This window comes from Ursus maritimus, unplaced genomic scaffold (genome assembly GCF_017311325.1).
Source record: "Ursus maritimus isolate PB19 unplaced genomic scaffold, ASM1731132v1 scaffold_22, whole genome shotgun sequence".
NCBI lineage: Eukaryota > Metazoa > Chordata > Mammalia > Carnivora > Ursidae > Ursus > Ursus maritimus.
In genome coordinates, this window is record NW_024424675.1 from 26,536,600 (window position 1) to 26,555,811 (window position 19,212).

Consider the following 19,212-nt stretch of genomic DNA (forward strand, 5'->3'; position numbering starts at 1 on the left):
AGCTTTGCCCTTTGGGACGAGAAGTGCATCCTGCCATCTGTATATACCCCCTGCACCTGGGTGCTCCAGATCCTCTAGGGGGGTGTAGGGAAAGTGATCTTGGTGGGGTGTCTTGCTAAACATCAGTAGCCTAATCACAGCTCTTTGGCTGCTGCTTTGCTTGAATCTTCCACTCTAGTTTTTCTTCAGATGGTGCCAGTGCCTCTCCACACTGGGTTTCGTATAGCAGAGTTTGCTCTGGTTCTGAGCCCCCTATGAGTTGTGAAGCTGTTTGCTCAGCACAGAGCCCAAAGAGCCGAAGGAGAGGCCGCCAGCTCTTTCCTTGGGGATTTATTCAACTGCAAGGCCGTCTGTTTCCCTTCCCTACCACCATGATTCACCCAGTTGCCTAGACTCAGTGACAGGCAGTGCTGCTGAATATAATTCTGCCAATAGGTGGCTGTATATTCAAAAGTAGGAGGTAATAATATCCTAACAAACTCTGGTAATAAATCTTTTACATTTCCGTTTTGTTGTTGTTTTTTAAGTAAAACAGAACACCCCTATTCAGTCTGACATAATTGAGGCCATTGTCACAAAATAGTTATTATGAGATGGGAGAGAAGGCTATTAAATTACTTGATAGCTATCTTTATGCCTTTTTAATTCGTCTTCTTTGCGCTTGATTTGAGGCTGTCACACCTTGATAGTGCATTTTAGCAAAATGCCAAAGCCATCCTTCAGTTATTTGCCCAGCCTTCTATCTCTATTCCTCGATCCTGACTTAGACTATAAACCAGTGGATTTGGCAAGGATTTCCTTAAGCATTACATTCAAGCTTATCAAATATTTGGAAGTCTTATGGCTATGTTTGCATAGCCTTGGGTTTTTATTATTTGCACATTAAAACTTAGATTTTAGAGAAAAAATTTCCCATGAATGGTCTTTCAGAATGTTTTCTGCCTCTTGGAATTTTACATTTATTTTAATCTAGTTTTTTAAAAGTTCTTGTTTATTGTGTTGGCTAGCTCCTCTTTGTGAAAATACTTACAAGGCACGCATAGAATTCAAACACTAGGGGCGCCTGGGTAGCGCAGTCGTTAAGCGTCTGCCTTGGGCTCAGGGCGTGATCCCGGCGTTCTGGGATCGAGCCCCACATCGGGCTCCTCCGCTATGGGCCTGCTTCTTCCTCTCCCACTCCCCCTGCTTGTGTTCTCTCTCTCGCTGGCTGTATCTCTGTCAAGTAAATAAATAAAATCTTTAAAAAAAAAAAAAAGAATTCAAACACTAAGAGTCAAGATGGACTCCAGGTTTGTGCTTCTATCAAACTCCAGGTCTCAGTAGCTTAGAACAGCAGAAGTTTCGGGGCATCTGGGTGGTTCAGTTGATACGCGTCTGCCTTCAGCTCAGGTCATGATCCCAGGGTTCTGAGATCGACCCCCGCTTTGGGCTCCCTGCTTTGTGGGGAGACTGCTTCTCCCTCTCACACTCCCCTGCTTGTGTTCCTTCTCTTGCTGTCTCTCTGTCAAATAAAGAAATAAAATCTTCAAAAAAAAAAAAAAAAGAACAGCAGAAGTTTCTTTTTTGTCCATGCTAAGTATCTTAGTGTGTCTGCTGGAGACTCAGCTTCGTGCTGTCCTTGCTCCAGGACCCAGGCTGAAGGAGCAAACCTCTCTCTGCACATTGTCTATATCCATGTCAGAGGAAAGGAGAAAATCACACACTGACTCTTAAAGCTTCCATTGAGGGGTCTCACATTTCGTTGGCCAGAAGCAAGTCACATGGCCACACCTGACTCTAGGGGGTCAGGGAATTACAACTCTACCACGTGCTCAGAAGTACCTGGTGAATGGTGCAAATGACGGCCATGGCGTCTTAGGTCTCTATGGGCAGACCTACAGTACTGCTTGGCATAGAGAGTTAAGTGTCGCTGGAAGCTGGATAGCAAGGTGCCTAAGAGCATGGGCACTGAGTCTGAGTGCCTGAGCTTGAATATCGGCACTGTGGCTTACTAGCCAGCTAAACCCGAGCGAGTGGCTTTATCTTCTTAATCTTTAATTTCCTCATCTGAAATAGCAGTACCTTAGAGAGTTGTGAGGATTAAATGAAATCATTCTTAAAAAGTCCATGTCTTTCACGTAGCAAACAGTAGCCATCCTTAGAATTGAGTACTTGTTGATTTGAATTATTTGAAGGTTAATGCTCTCAGGTTTTCCCCCTTATTTATTTTAAAGGGCATATGAAAAAAAATCTATTTTTTTTCCCTCTTTTAGTATATACCATCCAACCAAAGCCAAAGAAGGGAAGGAAGGATAAGAATCAAGGAGTTGCTTTTAAGCCTTGTTGATAGGAGAGGTGGAAATCCACCTGGCGGAGTTAGCTTTACTAAAATCATTGAAGACTCCCATCCTAGGATCATCTTTGTGAGGAAAATTTGAATATGCCTGTTAATTCCTGGTGATTTTCTTATATGTCTCTAGCTCCGAGTCAAGATCTCCACTGAAGTTGGCATCACAAATGTTGATCTCTCCACTGTGGACAAGGATCAGAGCATTGCACCCAAAACCACCCGGTAGGTGGGGTGCCTTCTCCGCCCAGGGGGAGCCCAGGCTTGTGCTGAGAGGAGCACGCCCAGGCACTGAGCCCCTGTGGATGCTGTTTCTGTGTCAGCAGCGACCCAGCTTGCACCCTCAATTAAAGAGGCTCCAGTTTTGCTGGCATGGTGCCAAGCAGCATCCTGGCAGATTTGGGGGTTGTCTATACAGGTGGTCCATCCGCAATGGAATAGAACATCGGAGTCCAAGTCACCTATGCTACCAAGCACATTGTTTAGTTCAGATGGCATTTTTTAAAAAAGAAAAGACTTTGTCAACGAAGGAAGCAGTGTGTTTATATTTTGGTATAATCTCTTTATCTTCATAGTCCTGAATCTGCTTTTAGTGGCCTCATGACAACTCTCTTTGGCCCACAGTGGGTCTGAAATTGGTTGGAGGCTTCAGGTCCTTACAGTTGAGATGGCAGATACCTAGTACTGGGGCTGTGAATTCCTTTCTCAAGTTTGTGGAAGGCATCACTAATCAGTCATAGCATTTGCTCCTGCTGAACACAAACTTCTAGGTAACCATTGGCAGTTGATCAGAGGGGGCCAGAACACTGTATGAAGCCTGTTTGTCAGCCCTCTCCCAGATCCTTGTTTTTGGGGGACCCATCTAGACCCCTGGTTTACTTCGGACCCCAGCTTTACTCAACTAGGTGGCTATGGCTCTAGAAAAGGAAAGTGAACCCTCAAGGCCATTATGAAGACCAGAGATGTTAGCCAGAGCCTAGAAGCTAAGCATTCACTCCTTTTAAGTCCTATGAAAGGGGCCGGGCTTCCTTCCTGTGGCTTATTTTCAGGGACATTGGAGATGAGAGCACTGTTGAGAATTCACTGAAGTAATGTCTGTGAGGGTGCTTTGCAAAGTTTAATCCTCTGTAAGGATGAAGAGTTGGTGTTACTCATAAGTAAATATAAAGCCTAAGTGTAAAATATAGCCAGGTGTGAGCTCTATAACCGTTTGGCTTGTTTTTCCCCCTGGCCATCTTACCTTGCCATCCCCAAGAGATAGCTGTGAAAAGAACGGCTTTTTCATCAAGTCTGCCTTTTGAGAAAATGACTCTTTAAAACCCATTTTCAGGCAGGAAAATACATTGAAACCGTGTCCAGGAAAAAAATACAGCATAAAAAAAAAAGAAAAAGGGATAAGTGCCCTTCTTTGCTTTGTGTCTCCTACCCCCTTATCTCCCAGCCTCACTCACACAGAACTGCCGGCATCAGTGCCATGATGATTTCTCCTGGCTGTCTTGCCCACCCAGCTCTCCGCTGCCCTGGTGTGCGTGCGCCCCACTGGTGCCTGACGTGGTGGCACTGACATCCTTAGGTCCTTGAAGTGAAAGCCTGGAGTGTCTATACACAGCATTTCCCCAGACCCCGAGGAGAGTTTATACTGTGCTTTTCTCATCCTGGCTCTCTCAGTGCGGTTTGCCCTCTGGCCACAGACAACTGCTCTCCTTGTGTCCATCCACAGCGGGAAAGCGTACCAGTGGGAGAGGGAGGATTAGGCAATGAAGTGCAGTTTGTCTTCTTTATTCTGTTCTCAGAGATCTGCAGATCCTCTCTGAAGACTTGCCGTATACATGTGTCTTTCAGGGTGACCTACCCAGCGAAAGCCAAGGGCACATTCATCGCAGACAGCCACCAGAACTTCGCTTTGTTCTTCCAGCTGGTAGATGTGAACACCGGTGCTGAACTCACCCCTCACCAGGTCAGGAAAAATCCCAAGCTCCTCTCTTGGTCTGCAACATTAACATATGCCCGAGTTGTTGGTGTGGTGTATATCGAGTCCAGATTCCTGCATTCGGGTCTTCACTGAGGACCCTGATGGTCCATCACATTCTCCCACATGACGCTGTCCCCTCATGTACTGGGCGTAACCCTGAACATGGAAGACGGTTCTTTTTTAAAAGATCAGCTGGTATCGAGAAGATATATTTAAGGCAGATTAGCACTTAACTGAGGCTTTTTTTTTTCCTGAGGAAAAAAAATAGATTAAAATAATTTTGAAAAAGGAAAACCTAGGCAGTAGGCCCCAAGCGTTCTGTTCTGACCACAGCAGAGTTTGTGGGAATCTGAAGCGCAGCCGTTTTTAACTTGTGCCTGCTTTGTATTATGAAAGCAACAGATTTCATTTTTGTTTTCCGTATATAAAATAATGATAATTATTATTTAAAAGGTTTTCAAATCATACCCTTTCCCCAGAGAATCTGATATGGCCCCTTGTCTTCTCAGATACCCACTTCTGTCATCCCCCCAGAATAACTGCTCTCAGCCCTTCCCCATCCATGGCAGTATTATAAAGGGAAATTCAGGTAAATACTTCGCTGAAAGACGGGAAAGAGCATGGGACTTGGTGGCCTTGGTTTAGGTGCTTTCTAGGGATACTTGAGCAAGAGCTAGCAGATTCGAATTCATGCCGAGAGATGGCTTCAGAGTAGGTGACTGAAGTGAGTGGATTTACTTGGAAACCTTTTCACTTTCTGTTTCTTGTAGCTACACATGTGCCCAGGCCCCAGAGTGGCTGCCCCCAGGACCACCACCCTGGCACTTCTCTGCTCCTCTCTTCTCCCCCCTCAGCTCCCGAGAGCTCAGTCAGGGCACTTAGCCGTGGCTCACTGACGCAAAGCACTTCAACCTGAAAAAAGCATTTCCCAACTCCTTTTCAGAATGATGCTTGCCAGCGAAACAGCATAAGGGAAGAAAGAATGTGAAGAGAAGAAATGACGAGACTAAATTGGTGGGATTAGGGCTAGGACAGGGAGAGTTAGTGAGGAAGTGTGACTTTAACTGAATACTTGTCTCACCCAAGATTCTACTTTGGAACCATGGCCTAGAGACCTCCCAGGTAGAGCTGGTATTTTGCAGGTGAGCCTGGCTGCCTCCTGCCCTTGGCTTTGGCGGGAGGAAGATCAGGCATCCGGGCTCCTAAATCCCATTCTTGGCCAAGACTGCCGTAGTCAGGATGCTTCACATCTCTGGGCCCTTTCCCTCAATACTCTGATGGTCGTTCTTTGTTGCCCAGGTGTAAGAGTAACAAATGAGATTTTCATTTTCCCCCCGTGGACCCAGCGCTGCATTGTGTGACCACAGCCACTCATTTAATCGTCATGCGTTATGATCTGTTAAATGGAACCAATCTACCTGTCTTGTTCCATTCTTTATTTTGGAACACCCGAGAGAAAAGCTCTGCATGGATGTTAAATTTTGCTGTAATTCTGATATGCAGAAGCCCTACTTTCCCGTGCCACTGGCGGGATAAGGTGATTAGACTTGTACCGTCGCACTGACGAGCATCTCAGCTACTGTTTGTTGACTAGCTAGTATTAGCGTTATACCAGGCCTGGCACTAAATGCTTTGCCTTCGTCATTGTGAATCTTGACACAGATACACCAGCATCTTTCTCTCGTAAGGGTGAAGAGCTCAGGGCCCGAGGAGGTTAGGTAACATGCTCGCCTATTAAGTCGTGGAACCAAATCAGCCTGTCTTCAGAGCCTGGGCTCTCTCTGTGACGCCGGGCTGCTCTGCTCAGTTAGAACTCTGTCTGGCTATCAATCCCCAAGCCTCTTCCACTAAATCTTTAGCTGGAGGCACTAGGAAATTGAAAATGGGCCTCTTACAGTTCCACCTCATTTCCCTTCTTTTCACCCTCTGGTGAAGAAGTTAATTGGGCAGCAAAGTGGCCAAAAGGCTAGCAGGAAGAAGAAATTGCAGCCGCAGCAAAGAGCTTAAATCATCCACAAACTGGGCATTCAGCCTCCAAGTAGTTGAGAATTGGCTGGACCCCTAAGTTAAATTTCTTATACTAACCAAAAGTGAGCTCTGCTCTCTGAGCTGGTAACGAGAGTGGGACGGCCACTCTGTCCTCTTGCTTGCGCAGGTCTGGCAGGTCCCAGAGCTCCCGCTGTGACCAAAGAGCCAACAGTCTGTTGCCTTGTTGATTCAGTGTTGGGCACAGAAGGAGTTTTGAAATGATCAGATCAAAGATTGTAGTACTGTTCCATCCAGACATTTGTCCGACTCCATAACCAGAAGACTGGCCAGGAAGTGGTGTTTGTTGCTGAGCCGGACAGCAAGAACGTGTACAAGTTTGAACTGGATACTTCCGAGAGAAAGATCGAATTTGACTCTGCGTCCGGCACCTACACTCTCTATCTGATCATCGGAGATGCCACTTTGAAGAACCCAATCCTTTGGAATGTGGTATGTGCCCAAATGCGCCTTGACCTAGGCAAGAGTGGCTGTGCCACCGACAGGGACAGCTCTTTTTCCCCTAGCCTCGCCTGTGCAGGGCAATAAATAGGCCTGGGGAGGTGAGGGGCTGTGTGCTGTCTTCCACTAGGAATCTTAGGAATATGTACGTGGCCCGGCACCTAGCGCGTGCTTGATAAGTAGTGACAGAGTGAGTGAATGGAGCCAAAATTTGCTCTCGTGGGTCCTAGCGAATTTTTAGAAAAGTTACCCTTGAAGGAGGTTTTCATTTTATAGCAAAATGCTATGGGGGAATCCATAGATGTAAGAGATGAAGGCCCTGGTCTTTGAGATATGGTACAGCCTCAGGGTGGGGTGGGAGAGGGTAAGAGTTGAATTTTAATAACAATTCAGGATGACTTGGGATAGTGAGTTGTAGAATATGCAAGATGCTCATAAACTATTAACCAGCATTTGCCTGCTGTGTTATAGTTTACATAGTGCTTCTCACCTACATATCTCACCTTTGATTAGTGCGATGAGAGACGAACTTTAAGACCACATTCGAGCTAGGGGTTGAAGAATTGCAGGGTTTATCAGAATAGTATCTGGGGGCTGTGGAATGATCGTTGGGGAACAGCCTGCAGAAGGTGCTTTCGGGGAGACCCGAGTGGGTCCATTTTGCTGGAGTACCCGAGTCTGGTCAAGAGCAGGAGGCGTTTGGAAAGGTAGCAGAGGCCAAACTGCAGGCCTCGAATGGTGGTCACACCCTTTGCAAGACGAAGGGGCAGGTGCATTTCTTTGCGTTGTAGTCAAAGCTTTTTTTCTTCTCCTGGACTTTGGGTTGTTTTTTGTTACAAGAGCACATTTATTTTTTTTTTCCTGTGACTAAATCACACTTCCCAGGGACACCAAGCAGTTTCTGATTGCAACTGTAACAGCCTGAATACCAGCTGGGATTTTTGTATTAAGCTGCTCTGTGGGGCTCACCAGACCAGTAGAAAATTGGAACTCTTGCTCTAAAAAGCATTTTTAACAAATAGTTGTTTTGTTCTTGAAATTTTTACTGCCCCAATTTGTCAGCTAATGGATCAGAAGTGATTGGACTGCTTGGAGCTATTTTCAGTTATGGTCCTGGATGTGAGTGAGCGAGTGCTACTCTGCTGACGAGTTTCAGCCCCTTCTCTGCACTGCGCCTTTAAAAACCACCCTTATTTTTTTAGGCTGACGTGGTCATCAAGTTCCCTGAAGAAGATGCTCCTTCGACTGTCCTGTCCAAGAACCTTTTCACCCCCAAACAGGAAATTCAGGTATAAGAAGCCTGAGGGCTCCTGCCCTAAACAAGGAGGGGAAACGTGAAACGGGCAGTAAACGCCTGGGCTGCGGCTCTGGCTTCTTTTCTGTAGCCTGTTCATACGATATTTTGTAGTGTGGGCTTCGCCACCCTGTGAATTAGGACAAATATCATTCGCGTCCAAGAGCTTGAAAAAACAGGCTCAGAGCCCAGTGTCCAGCTCCCCGAAAGTAGATAGTTGGTCACAAAAATCAGAGGCTGTTTTCCCTAAGCATCCAGAAGATTCAGCCTTAAGCTAGCTGCTTGAGAGCTACAGCACGGGTGGGTTTGGCTTTCTTCCTCTCTGCTCCTGCAGAAATCAGGGTTGTTGGGCCTTCTAGGTGGAAAATTCACTTGGGCAGGAGGACGGGGCTTTCCTCCCCCAGGCGATCCTCTCTCCAGAGATTGACCTGCCATGCACACAGTTAGCAATCTCTGCCCAGCTCACAGGACTGTTGTGAGGATCAAAATAGGTGACCAGAAAAGAAAGGAAAGGCTTTGAACAGTTTCTAAAACATTTTACAAAATAAACATAAAACAAAAGAAACTTAGTAATCGTTAAACAGTTTGAGCCACTGGTTAAGGAGACGGAGGTGGACGCACTCAGTGGACTGTTTTGTAGTCATGAGAAATGATCATACTGTAGTAACATGGAAACTGTTCATACCACACACGAGTTAATGTTGAAATGTTTCAGGAAGGCTACTTACTCCTTTGTCACTAATAAAAAAAAAAAAAAAGGACAAGGGCCCAAAGGGTGTCATAGTAGAATTCTTTTTTGAAATCCTCCTAATGTTGATACAGCATTGTTTAAGACTAAAACGCAGTGAGATTGCAGAAGGTACGACCGTGATGATGAAGGGTGCTGACTGAGTTGTAGGGTGGAGGAGGCGGCAACACATGCCATAGACAGTGTTAGAGATCCCTTAATGGCAGCGGCAGCAAAGAGGAGCTAGGCGAAAATTTGGGAACAGGACTCCCAGGAGGGGCTGCCTCATCATGGAGCTGGGTTGGCTGGACATTGACAAGGAAAGACAGACACGTGTTTATGCATTGGAAGAAAGTCTGAAGAAAAGTTAAATTTGCACGTGTTTGAGCTTACAAAGCATAGTCAGGTGCCCTGTTACGTTTGGTCCTTACAGCCTCCTTACAAGCCTAATAGGATGGTCATCGCCCTCCAACCCCTAACTTTCCAGCTAGAAATTGAGGCAACGAGTTGGTAAATAAGGATGGTCATCACCCTCCCACTCCCCCACCCCCCCGCCCCCTCCACCGCAGCTTTCTAGAAATTGAGGCAAAGAGTTGGTAAAGCAACTTGCCCCTTTACTTGAGCCCACATAGAAGTCTCTGGACTCCCAGTCCATCATTGCTTTTGCTGGGTGGCCCTATCTAGATGAGCTTCCCAAAGATCTTCATAGAGAGTTTCTCAGAAAAAAATAAATATCAGAACAATGCTTGCCCAGCTTTCTGGTTTAATTCCAGAAATCAGGCAGAACAAGGAAGGGAGAATGTTTATTTAGGGCTTCCTTAGAGCCATGGGCTGGATTCAGAAGGGGTGAGTTATGGTTGAACCATCCACAGTGAGGCTCTTTTACATTGTAAAGGAGAGTGAGCTTACCCCCAGTTAGCTAACTTAAGTGGGACAGCAGCATATGATGGTGCCGCCCTAGGAACCCAGAAGCATTATGAAATCCAGAGTCTGGCCTCGGATGTCTGTTACCTAAACTATCCATATACCTAGGCACCCTCTTGTTGTTTTTTGGGGGGGTTTTTTAGATTATTTATTTGAGAGAAAGATTACGAGTGCGGGGAAGGGCAGAGGGACAAGCAGACTTCCCACTGAGTGGGGAACTGAACACAGGGCTTGATCCCAGGACCCTGAGATCATGACCTAAACTGAAGTCAAATGCTTAACCGACTGAGCCCCCCCCCCCCCCCAGCTGCCATCACCCTCTTTGACACTAGGCAAATGCCATGGGATGGGTTGTATTTTCTAACCTCTAAATGGCAATGAGTCTTTGAGGGAAAAAGAAGGTTGACCAAGTAGTGTAAGCTGGCACTGCTGTTTTTGGAAGAAGACCTCTGGGATTAGAAGCCAGCATTGAGAAGAGGCAAAAGGCCAAGTGTCCACTCATTGCCATGAGGGTTTGGCCTCTGGGAAGCATGTCTTCTTGAATGTCACTGGCATTTTGGTCCCTGGTATACACGGCAGCCCCTGCTGGAAAGGGCACATTCTTAAACATTCTTGGTATGTCTTCTTTCGGCAGCATCTGTTCCGAGAGCCTGAGAAGAGGCCTCCCACGGTGGTGTCTAATACATTCACCGCCCTGGTCCTCTCGCCCTTGCTCCTGCTCTTTGCTCTGGTGAGTAGTTGTAATTAGCATGGGCAGCGTGTGTCTGGCGCCAGACTCAGCAGATGGAGCTGTTCTAAAGGAGGCTTTGTGCTCTGGTGCTCTGGCCTCAGCACAGTTCCAAAGGGGTCCAGCAGCTGTGACCCGAACCGATGGTCAAAAAATTTTAGAATAACTAAAATTCCCCACTATGGGGGAACAGCCAGATAAACTATCCAGTAACGAGGGGCATGAGAAAGTACCTAAGAGTCACCAAAAATGACCAAAGTACATGGACTGGGATGCTCTGTAGGAGGGTTCAGATGAGGTCAGGTGTGAAAAAAGCAAGGCCCAATGCTGATAGCTACCTAAAAACAGGGTACAGAGGGTGTGCATTTCAGCATTTGGAGCCTGAAACTGTAAACAACCCAAAGTCCTCATAAAAGCTAGTGTTAGATAAATTATGGTACATCATATAATGGGATAATATGCAGGTTTATTAAAAGAATGGATAGATTTATATGCCGATACGACATGATTGCGGTGATGTCTTACCGAGTGAAGCAGCTCAGGGGTAGCATAGTGTGTGTCTGTGATCCTCTTTGTGTAAAAACCTTAAAAAGGCCTTGTCTGTTAGTGTCGGCCACCTCCGACACTATAAAAGGAGTATACTCACCTTGTAGGAAGTATAAAGGAAGGAAATTTTTATACTTTAATGTACTGTTTGAATTTTCTTTTTATCAATTTTTTTCTTTGTCTCTCTTTTAAAATTATGAGGTGCATATCCTCAAAGGTCAGAGAATTTTGAGAACTGCATGGAAAACTCATTAGCTCTTATTTTTGGGAGGTTAGTTGCCTGTGTTCCTAATTCATTCATTGATTTCAGTAAAGGAATTATTGGTCAGTCTAAATCTGGAAGGCACGGCACGATCTTTCAGCAAACCAGCGTTGGGTAGGCACACCTGTTCTCATATTTGAGTGATCAGAATTCCAAAAGACACAGAACCCGGAGCAAGAGCGTGCACCCTGCCGGCTGCCAGGGGGTTATCTTACCCGTACTTAGAGGAATTAGGCTGAGTGCCAGGGACTTCATCATAAATGCGGTCTCTGACCTTTCGGCTTTGTGGTCTCACCTGCTTTAAAATAGAAGAGTTTGCTGTCATTAAAGAGGATGTTCAGGTTTGAGTTACCCAGGCACATTTGAAAGCAGGTGTCAGAATGCCTATCTAAAGAGGAAAGGGAACAATTTTTTCCTGAGGACTTATAATAGGGTGGTTGTCACTTGGAAAAATTTCCTGTCCTTCAAGTATGCATGAACTTTTAAGCCCTTGGGGCTGTTCATTGGATTAGCATTGACGTGGCATGTGTTGCCTTCCCTTTCAAGTTCTAATGTCTTTTTAATTTATTTCTCTGCATCGTTCAGTGGATCCGGATTGGTGCCAATGTCTCCAACTTCACTTTTGCTCCAAGCACGATCATCTTTCACCTGGGACATGCTGGTAAGCACCCCAGGCTGCTAATTCCATTCAACCTCCTCTGACATTTTGCCTGCCCACGCGAAAGCCCTGTTAAGTAGACCCACAGCCTATTAACTATAATGACTTAATAGCATAACATTTCCCTCTTCCTCCTGGCCTTTTAGGACAGTTAATATGATGATAAACCTGTTTGGTCCATCAGCTTAGAACAGCTGTCATTATATTGGGTTTCATTGCGCTAGGCTGCTGTTGGCTGGCCATTTACCCCTACTTAATAGCCCTGTTCATTTCCAGAGATTACTCACTCATCGTATCTTTACATTGGGCCATCTTCCTGGATGAAGAGCATTAATGCAGTTTCCAAAGGTTATCTTTCCCCACCGTATCGATCTTCACGTTTGCTGGCGGCTGTGTCTGGACAGTAATAGAAAACAGTTTCTTCTACAATTGGACACACTGTTCTGCATTGTCCTCTTGAGAACTCCGTACCAAAACATAACAAGACAGTAAATTCACAAATCAGCTAAGCATTTCAGAGACGTTTGACCCTGTTGGATCTGTGGTGCCTTGCATTTCACTGAGACTTCAGTATTCTTTTTTTTTTTTTTTTAAGATTTTATTTATTTACCAGAGAGAGAGAGCGCGCGCACACACATGTACAGGGGCAGAGCGAGAGGGAGAAGCGGACTCTCCTGTTGAGCAGGGAGCCCGACATGGGGCTGGATCCCAGGACCCTGGGCTTGATCCTAGGACCCTGGGATCATGACCTGAGCCAAAGGCAGACACTTAACCGACTGAGCTGCCCAGGCGCCCCGAGGCTGCAATACTCTTTTCTGATTTCGTTGACTTTCAGGAGTAACCCTCTGTGTGTGCATAGTGTGCGGAGTCTGTGGGGCTGCACAGATGAATCACTTGAAATTCTAGGCAAATGTGTGTCTGTGTTTTTCTGGGGAAAGAGGGAAGTCCATAACTTTGATCAGATACTCACAGTGGTCCATGACCTCAGAAATGGTTAAGAACCCCTACTGTAGTTCATCCGTCATCCTTCTGGGCAAAATTGACAGGATGACCTTTCTCCCCAGCCCAGTTACTGGATTTGAGTGATAGCCCTCCCAAGTCAGGCTGAGAACAAAACCTGAATATCAGTTTGTTTAGAGCCGTGACTTTTCTTACCCGAGTGCTTTTTGGGCATATTCCCTCATTCGATTTTCATCACAGCCCTGATGGGGGTGCCCAGTGCAGGAATTATGATCCCTGTTTGACAAGTGAGAGAATGTCAGCTCAGAGAAATGGAAGTGGCTGGGGAGGGCAGAGTCCGGACCAGAACCAAGGGCTCCCAGTGCCCAGACCTTTTTACTAACCCTTCCTCCCCAGTGCTCCTTGTGCCTTCTTAGTCATGCTGACAAAATACCCTTAATCATTTTTTGTAATGGAAAGGAAATTATTCATTTGCTTAATCCTACATGCTTTCGTTCAGAATTTGAAAAGTAAAATGAATCCTGAATATAAAAGGACAGTCATGTTTTAAAAAAAAACAACAACAACAAAACAAAAAATTAAAACCTACAATAAAACAGCTGTGAGCTGGAACATGGAACAAGATAGTTAAAGTAGCTGAGGTGCTGAGGTCTGATTTTTACCTCTGGATTTTTTGGTAGTCAAGGTAAGTATATTGAGTTATTCGTTTTCTGGCATCGGATAAAAGGAATAAAACCAGCTGGTCTAGAAATAGGGACTTCTTCAGAATCCAGCAGTTACTGTTCCTAACTGTCCTCTGCCCCAGGCCATTGTCACTGCTTCATTTAATTGGCTGTCATGACATCTGTTCCTGCAGCGATGCTGGGGCTCATGTATGTCTATTGGACTCAGCTCAACATGTTCCAGACCCTGAAGTACCTGGCCATCTTGGGCAGTGTGACGTTTCTGGCTGGCAATCGGATGCTGGCCCAGCAGGCAATCAAGAGGTAAGGCTGGGGATGGGCCAGGGACTCAGAGTGGGATTAGGAATATCTCCGTCAGCTCTCCTCACCCAGCTCTTTGAACAAGGGTTTGTGGCAGAATGATTTGGATCCTTGGGGGCAAGTGTGACACCTTAATCCAGCCTTCTAAGTCAGAAAAGGTCCTTGGTGATCAGCTTTAAGTGTATTAAAACCACAGTGATTTATGCCCTGACACATTAGAATAAGAGAAGAAAATAATTTCTTTATGAAGATTAAAATGGATTAGAACACATGTAACAGAAGATTGTTGGTAGCGTGCCGGCTGGTATAAAAATGTTCTCTACTGCCACAGAGAATCCTACACTGCCCTCCTCCCAGGCCTCAGAGAGTTACTCCTCTGTAACCCCTAACAGACTCACGGGGCTTTTCCTCCTCAGTGTGAGGTCCATGCTCTTCCCACCCTCTCCCCCGCCCCCAGACTGCTGCAGGTTTTAAGAGACCCCCCCAACAGGGAGCCCTGCTCCGTAGCCTCTACGGCGTCCCTGACAACCAGACAACCTTAGGTTTGCACAAATGGTCCGATTTAACTCGGCGGCGGCAGCTTGCTGGCAGCTTGACTTTCGAACCTGGATGAGAGGCAAATTTAAATGTCACATAGGTGTTTCTCATTGATTTGACTTTATGAGAACTTGGGTGATTTCAGCCGCGTAAAGGTCAATACGAAAAGGTCAGAGTTGCTTTCACCTTTGGAAGTTAACAGTTTCAGATGTGCCCTGCTTTCTCCTCTCCGAGACATATGCTGTAAGAATTGAACTCAGTAGTGTGCCGTCCAGCACGGCTGCCGGTTCAGTTGGTCAGATCAGAGAGGCTGTCTCAGAGACCCTTAGTAGGCGGGAGAGCCACGTGTCTCAGCCCTGCTCGAGTCTCCATCGTGAGCTTTCTGAGTGCCTCGCCTTGGAGACTGGTCTCAACACACTCCCGCACTTCCCTTTAGTAATCCACGGTCCGCCAGAGCTGCTCTGAGCACCGGCCGCAGCAGCTGCTTCGTTTCTCTGCCCCTCCAGCAGCCTTCACTTGGCAGCTCTGCACTGCATCTGAGAAAGAGCCAGGGATTCAGCTGTTTTTTCTAAGCAGAGCCCTGTTCCCTGGCAGCAGCTAGTCCAGGCCCCAGGGAGCCAAAAGTGTGGAGTTCTCTCTTTTCTGGAAGTTTCCCACACAAGATGAATGAAATCAAGGGGGAGGTGAGATAGATTTAGATCCTGCTTAGCAGGAGTTCCTCATCTGAAATCCTAAAATTGTGTACATTTTCTGAAGAGAGAGATCATGGTTCTCATCCCTTCCCCAGCACACATACACATGCGCGTATACACACACACACACACACACACACACACACCCCTCCCTTATACAGAAAGTTAAAGCCCACTCTTCTGTTGCTGTCGTTGTGAGTCCTAGAACAAACTCTGCCACTGGGGAGATCATTGACCCTAACGGAAGCTCTGGTTGGGTGTTTGCCATTTCTTTTCTCAAGCTTATTTCTCTTCCCACTGTCCTTTCTTGATTCTCAAACCCTCTTTCCTTTGGCAGGATCGCTGCAGAGCAGAGCAGTAGATTGGCAAAATATAGGACACTACGGTAAAGATGAAGGGTGGACTCATCCCAGAAGCAGGGCCCCTTTCCCATCTTGCCCACCTTGTGCATGTCAGTCGTTTATCTGATTTTCAACCCACTTGTTCCTCCCCACCTTCCCCAAGCCAAAGCTGAATTCTGGGGCCATTTTTCAACTTGCTGGACCAGGTTATGACTGGACCAGGGCAAAAATCAGAGCTCCCTGAGTTAGCCCAGCTGATGGGGTAACTTTGACCTGGCTTTGACTACATCAGACTCCATCCTCCCTTAGGTCTGTGGGGCACTTTATAGACAGCAGCCCCTTTCTCTATGTTTATAGGAGAGCGGAGTTGAGGATAAGACAGATGCCACCTTGGACTTCTTGAGTGGGGACCCCATTCAGAACGTCTAAATTCATGAAATGATGGTCCCATGGCAAATCCTGGCACACCTTGTCACTGTTTCTGGGCCTTTTTGTAACACTAATCTTTGGTTGGGCCAAGCAGTGTGGTTTGGCGAGACTCAGTTATGAAGGACTGTTGGCCATAGCTCAAAGCCAGCATCAGAACCCTGGTTCCTGAAACTCAGGGTGTAGTTCAGGGCTGCTCCCTGTGTGGCTAAAACACCAAGTGGAAGATCACCCATGCTCTAGGGGTTAGTCCTGGGGTGCGGATGGAAGTGGAGGCAAGGTCAAGGGAGGGAAGGAGAGTGAGTGTCTGCTTCATTGATCAGCTCCTCTAGACTAGGGATCAGCAAAAGTTTTCTGGAAAGATAGTATTTTAGGCTTTGCAGACCAGACGGCCTCTGTCGTAGCTGCTCAGCTCTACCACTGCTGTTTGAAAGTAGCCGTAGACGGTACACAAATGAGTGTGGCTGTGTTCCAATAAAACTTTATTTTTTTAAGATTTTTTTTTTAAAGATTTTATTTTATTTATGTGACAGAGAGACAGCCAGCGAGAGAGGGAACACAGCAGGGGAGAGGGAGAGGAAGAAGCAGGCTCCCAGCCGAGGAGCCCGATGTGGGACTCGATCCCGGAACGCCGGGATCACGCCCTGAGCCGAAGGCAGATGCTTAACGACTGCACTACCCAGGCGCCCCTATTTTTTTAAAGATTTTATTTATTTGAGAGAGAGAGCTCACGCACAAACTGGGAGAGGGGCAGAAGGGGAGGGAGAGGGACGAGCAGACTCCACGATGAGTGAGGAGCCCGAAGCGGGGCTCTGTCTCAGTCCCACGACCCTGAGATCGTGACCTGAGCCGAAACCAAGAGTCAGACGCTTAACTGACTGAGACACCCAGTTAAAACTTCAATTTACAAGAACAGGTGGTGGGCTAGATTTGGCCCTTAGGGCATCGTTTGCGGACACTTATACTAGGCCAACGAGGAGAAGGGGGAGGTATTTGAGTTTTCATTTATGTTACCTGATCCCTTGCCTTGGAAGGGAGCCATCTAATTGTTAATCCTCTGCAAATCAGAGAGATCAACGAAAGCGTAGAATGTAGAGCCTTTTCACTGATGTGTGAGCACAAGCTGGCACATCTAACCCTCAACCCAGAAAGACTACATTTGTCTTGGTTTTGTTTTTTCAGGTTTAATTGAGGTATAATTTATATCTGGTAAAATTTACCCTTTTTGTGTACAAATCTGTAAATCTTGACAAAGTTACTCAGTCATGTAAATACCACCTCAGTCAAGACACAGACTATTTCCACACTCGAGAAAGTTCCTGTGTGGTCCCTTGTCCCTATCCCCATTCCCTGACATACCCAATGGGTTTTGTCCTGAATTAGAGTTGCTCTGGGATTTCACTTTCAGAGTAGTCCTTTCTGCTAAATATTGAGCTCTTTAATTCTTTAACTCTGGATTGATTTTTTTTTCTTGCTATTTAGATAGTCAGCCCTCATGCTGCTGCTACCCCCAAATCACACTGCTTGAGAGAAAGGAAAGATGCTTGATCATGTGGACGTTTGGGACTTCCAGAGGTTGGGACCTAGTATTTTAAAGGAAAGTCTCTGGTAGCTAAATGCTTTCCATCCGAGGACAGACACTGATTTGATGAGGCTCGATAGAGGCTATAACTTCTTAGCCAAGATGGTGGCTTGTGAGCCACTACCCTTTCAGCTCTTCTTCCTTCATACGCATGCTGTCCTCTCTGCACGGACATTTCAGAGTGTACCCAGGAACCTCTGGATGTTGGCAGGGAATTAGGGGCACTCCCTTCAGCCCTCAGGATTAGTTCTGTGCCTGTGTCCCCCGGAACTACTGATAATTGGCTTAGAGGCTGCCATCCTGTAAGCCCGCGTCACCATCACGTCAGCCCTCACCACCGGGTATAACTGCCCGCTCGGGACGGCGTGTGTGTCAGTGCTCTGCTTGCTGGCGCTGCCAAAACACTTATTTGCTGCCTCACCCTCCTGGTTGCTCAGTGGCCGTCTGGATTGTCATTTCCGTTCCTGTGTTTCCCCATCAGTTCTTCGAGTCTAGGGAAGGACAGCCATGGGGAAAGAAGGAATAGAGACTGAAAGGTTTTTCTCCCCTCTTAAAATTTTTCTGTGAGCTGAATCCCATTTTTGAGACTCATTCTTAGGTTTAGACGCTGAGACTGACCATTGGCAGGAACGTGACAGGAGTCCTGCCTGGCAGGAGCGTGGTGCAGGTTTCTGTTCTGAATGGCCAGAATGTCATCTTCGAAGCTCCCGAGGGCACCGGGCTGCTTGTCAGACCTGGAGTCTGGCAGATTGAAGATGAACATTTTTCAAGCTTTCCTTTTTCTTCCCCTAGTTGAAATTTACACTGTCTTTTTGGCCTTGCGCTGTGAGAGGTGTGCCTGGAATTCCCTCATCTCAGAGGTCCATATGCCACTTTCTTAGTTGTCAGGTTTGTGTCATTGTCTTCTATTTACGTTGTTATCAGCTGTAGTCAGAACTAGCTGTCTCGCAACCTCTTGTGAAATGAGATGGGGCATAAATAAATAATTAATAGATAAATGATATTCCTATATAAGTGGGATCTTACCAATGGCAGAGGACCTTGGTCCCTCTGTCGTCACCAGTTAGGAACTGTAACAGTGAATTGAAACCTTCAGTAATTCCATGTTTGTCCCCATTTCCTTTCAGAACAGCACACTAGTGCCAGAAGAAGGAAGGAAGTTCTGAAAGTCGAAATGAGTATCAAGAAAAGGAGTCAAGAACAATTCACAGTTTGTAAAGAGGAATGAAGAAACTTTATTTAAACAGAAAAAAGTCAAAATTGTGGTTATACTTTTGCTTGTTGTTTTTCTATTTCCCCCAGCACAGAGTGGATACCTGTGAGCCCCGATACTCCGTTTCTTTGGCATGGTGCCCTAGCCAGATGCTGTGAATATTCCTAACTTAGCCGCCAGATGTTGCATTTGAAAAGTTGAAATTTGTAATTAATCTGTTTTGGAATAAAGAGAATAACAGGAACAGAGACCTGACTGAGAGTTTGTTCTAGGGTTTTGGGGCTGGCGGGATCCCCAGGGCACATAACAGGAGGACTTAGTTGGGAAGTACTGTTGACATGGTGGCCATGGTCTTTCTCCAGGCCTTTTTCCATTGATCTTTTTGACTCTTGCCTAACAGGACTGAGATCTGCCTGGAAAATCGAGCATCCTTTCTTCTCCAGCAGTGGGCACCATCTGTCTGCAAAGGAGCCCTGTTGGTCTCTGAAGGCCTCTCTGCTTTTGCCTTGAGAGTGTGGGCTTGGCGTGCAGTGGGGAAGGGGAGGAATTGTCTTA

The 19,212-nt window shown here is 46.4% G+C and overlaps 1 protein-coding gene across 3 annotated transcripts in view; it reads left to right on the forward strand.

The window, feature by feature from the left end:
- Nucleotides 1-18,901, forward strand: part of RPN2 (ribophorin II) — a 54,448-nt gene extending 35,547 nt beyond the window's left edge. The window contains exons 10-18 of one of the 3 annotated variants that reach the window (XM_040638287.1): nucleotides 2,460-2,551; nucleotides 4,169-4,283; nucleotides 6,582-6,776; nucleotides 7,988-8,074; nucleotides 10,365-10,460; nucleotides 11,851-11,926; nucleotides 13,740-13,869; nucleotides 15,433-15,480; nucleotides 18,572-18,901. In XM_040638287.1, the coding sequence (XP_040494221.1) occupies nucleotides 2,460-2,551; nucleotides 4,169-4,283; nucleotides 6,582-6,776; nucleotides 7,988-8,074; nucleotides 10,365-10,460; nucleotides 11,851-11,926; nucleotides 13,740-13,869; nucleotides 15,433-15,480; nucleotides 18,572-18,584 (852 nt within the window). In that variant the 3' untranslated portion in view covers nucleotides 18,585-18,901. Of the gene's footprint in view, nucleotides 1-2,459; nucleotides 2,552-4,168; nucleotides 4,284-6,581; nucleotides 6,777-7,987; nucleotides 8,075-10,364; nucleotides 10,461-11,850; nucleotides 11,927-13,739; nucleotides 13,870-15,432; nucleotides 15,481-17,344 lie in introns of all 3 variants that reach the window. The other 2 variants (XM_040638288.1, XM_040638289.1) reach the window with 2 other exon arrangements.
- The last annotated feature ends 311 nt before the right edge of the window (nucleotides 18,902-19,212 follow it).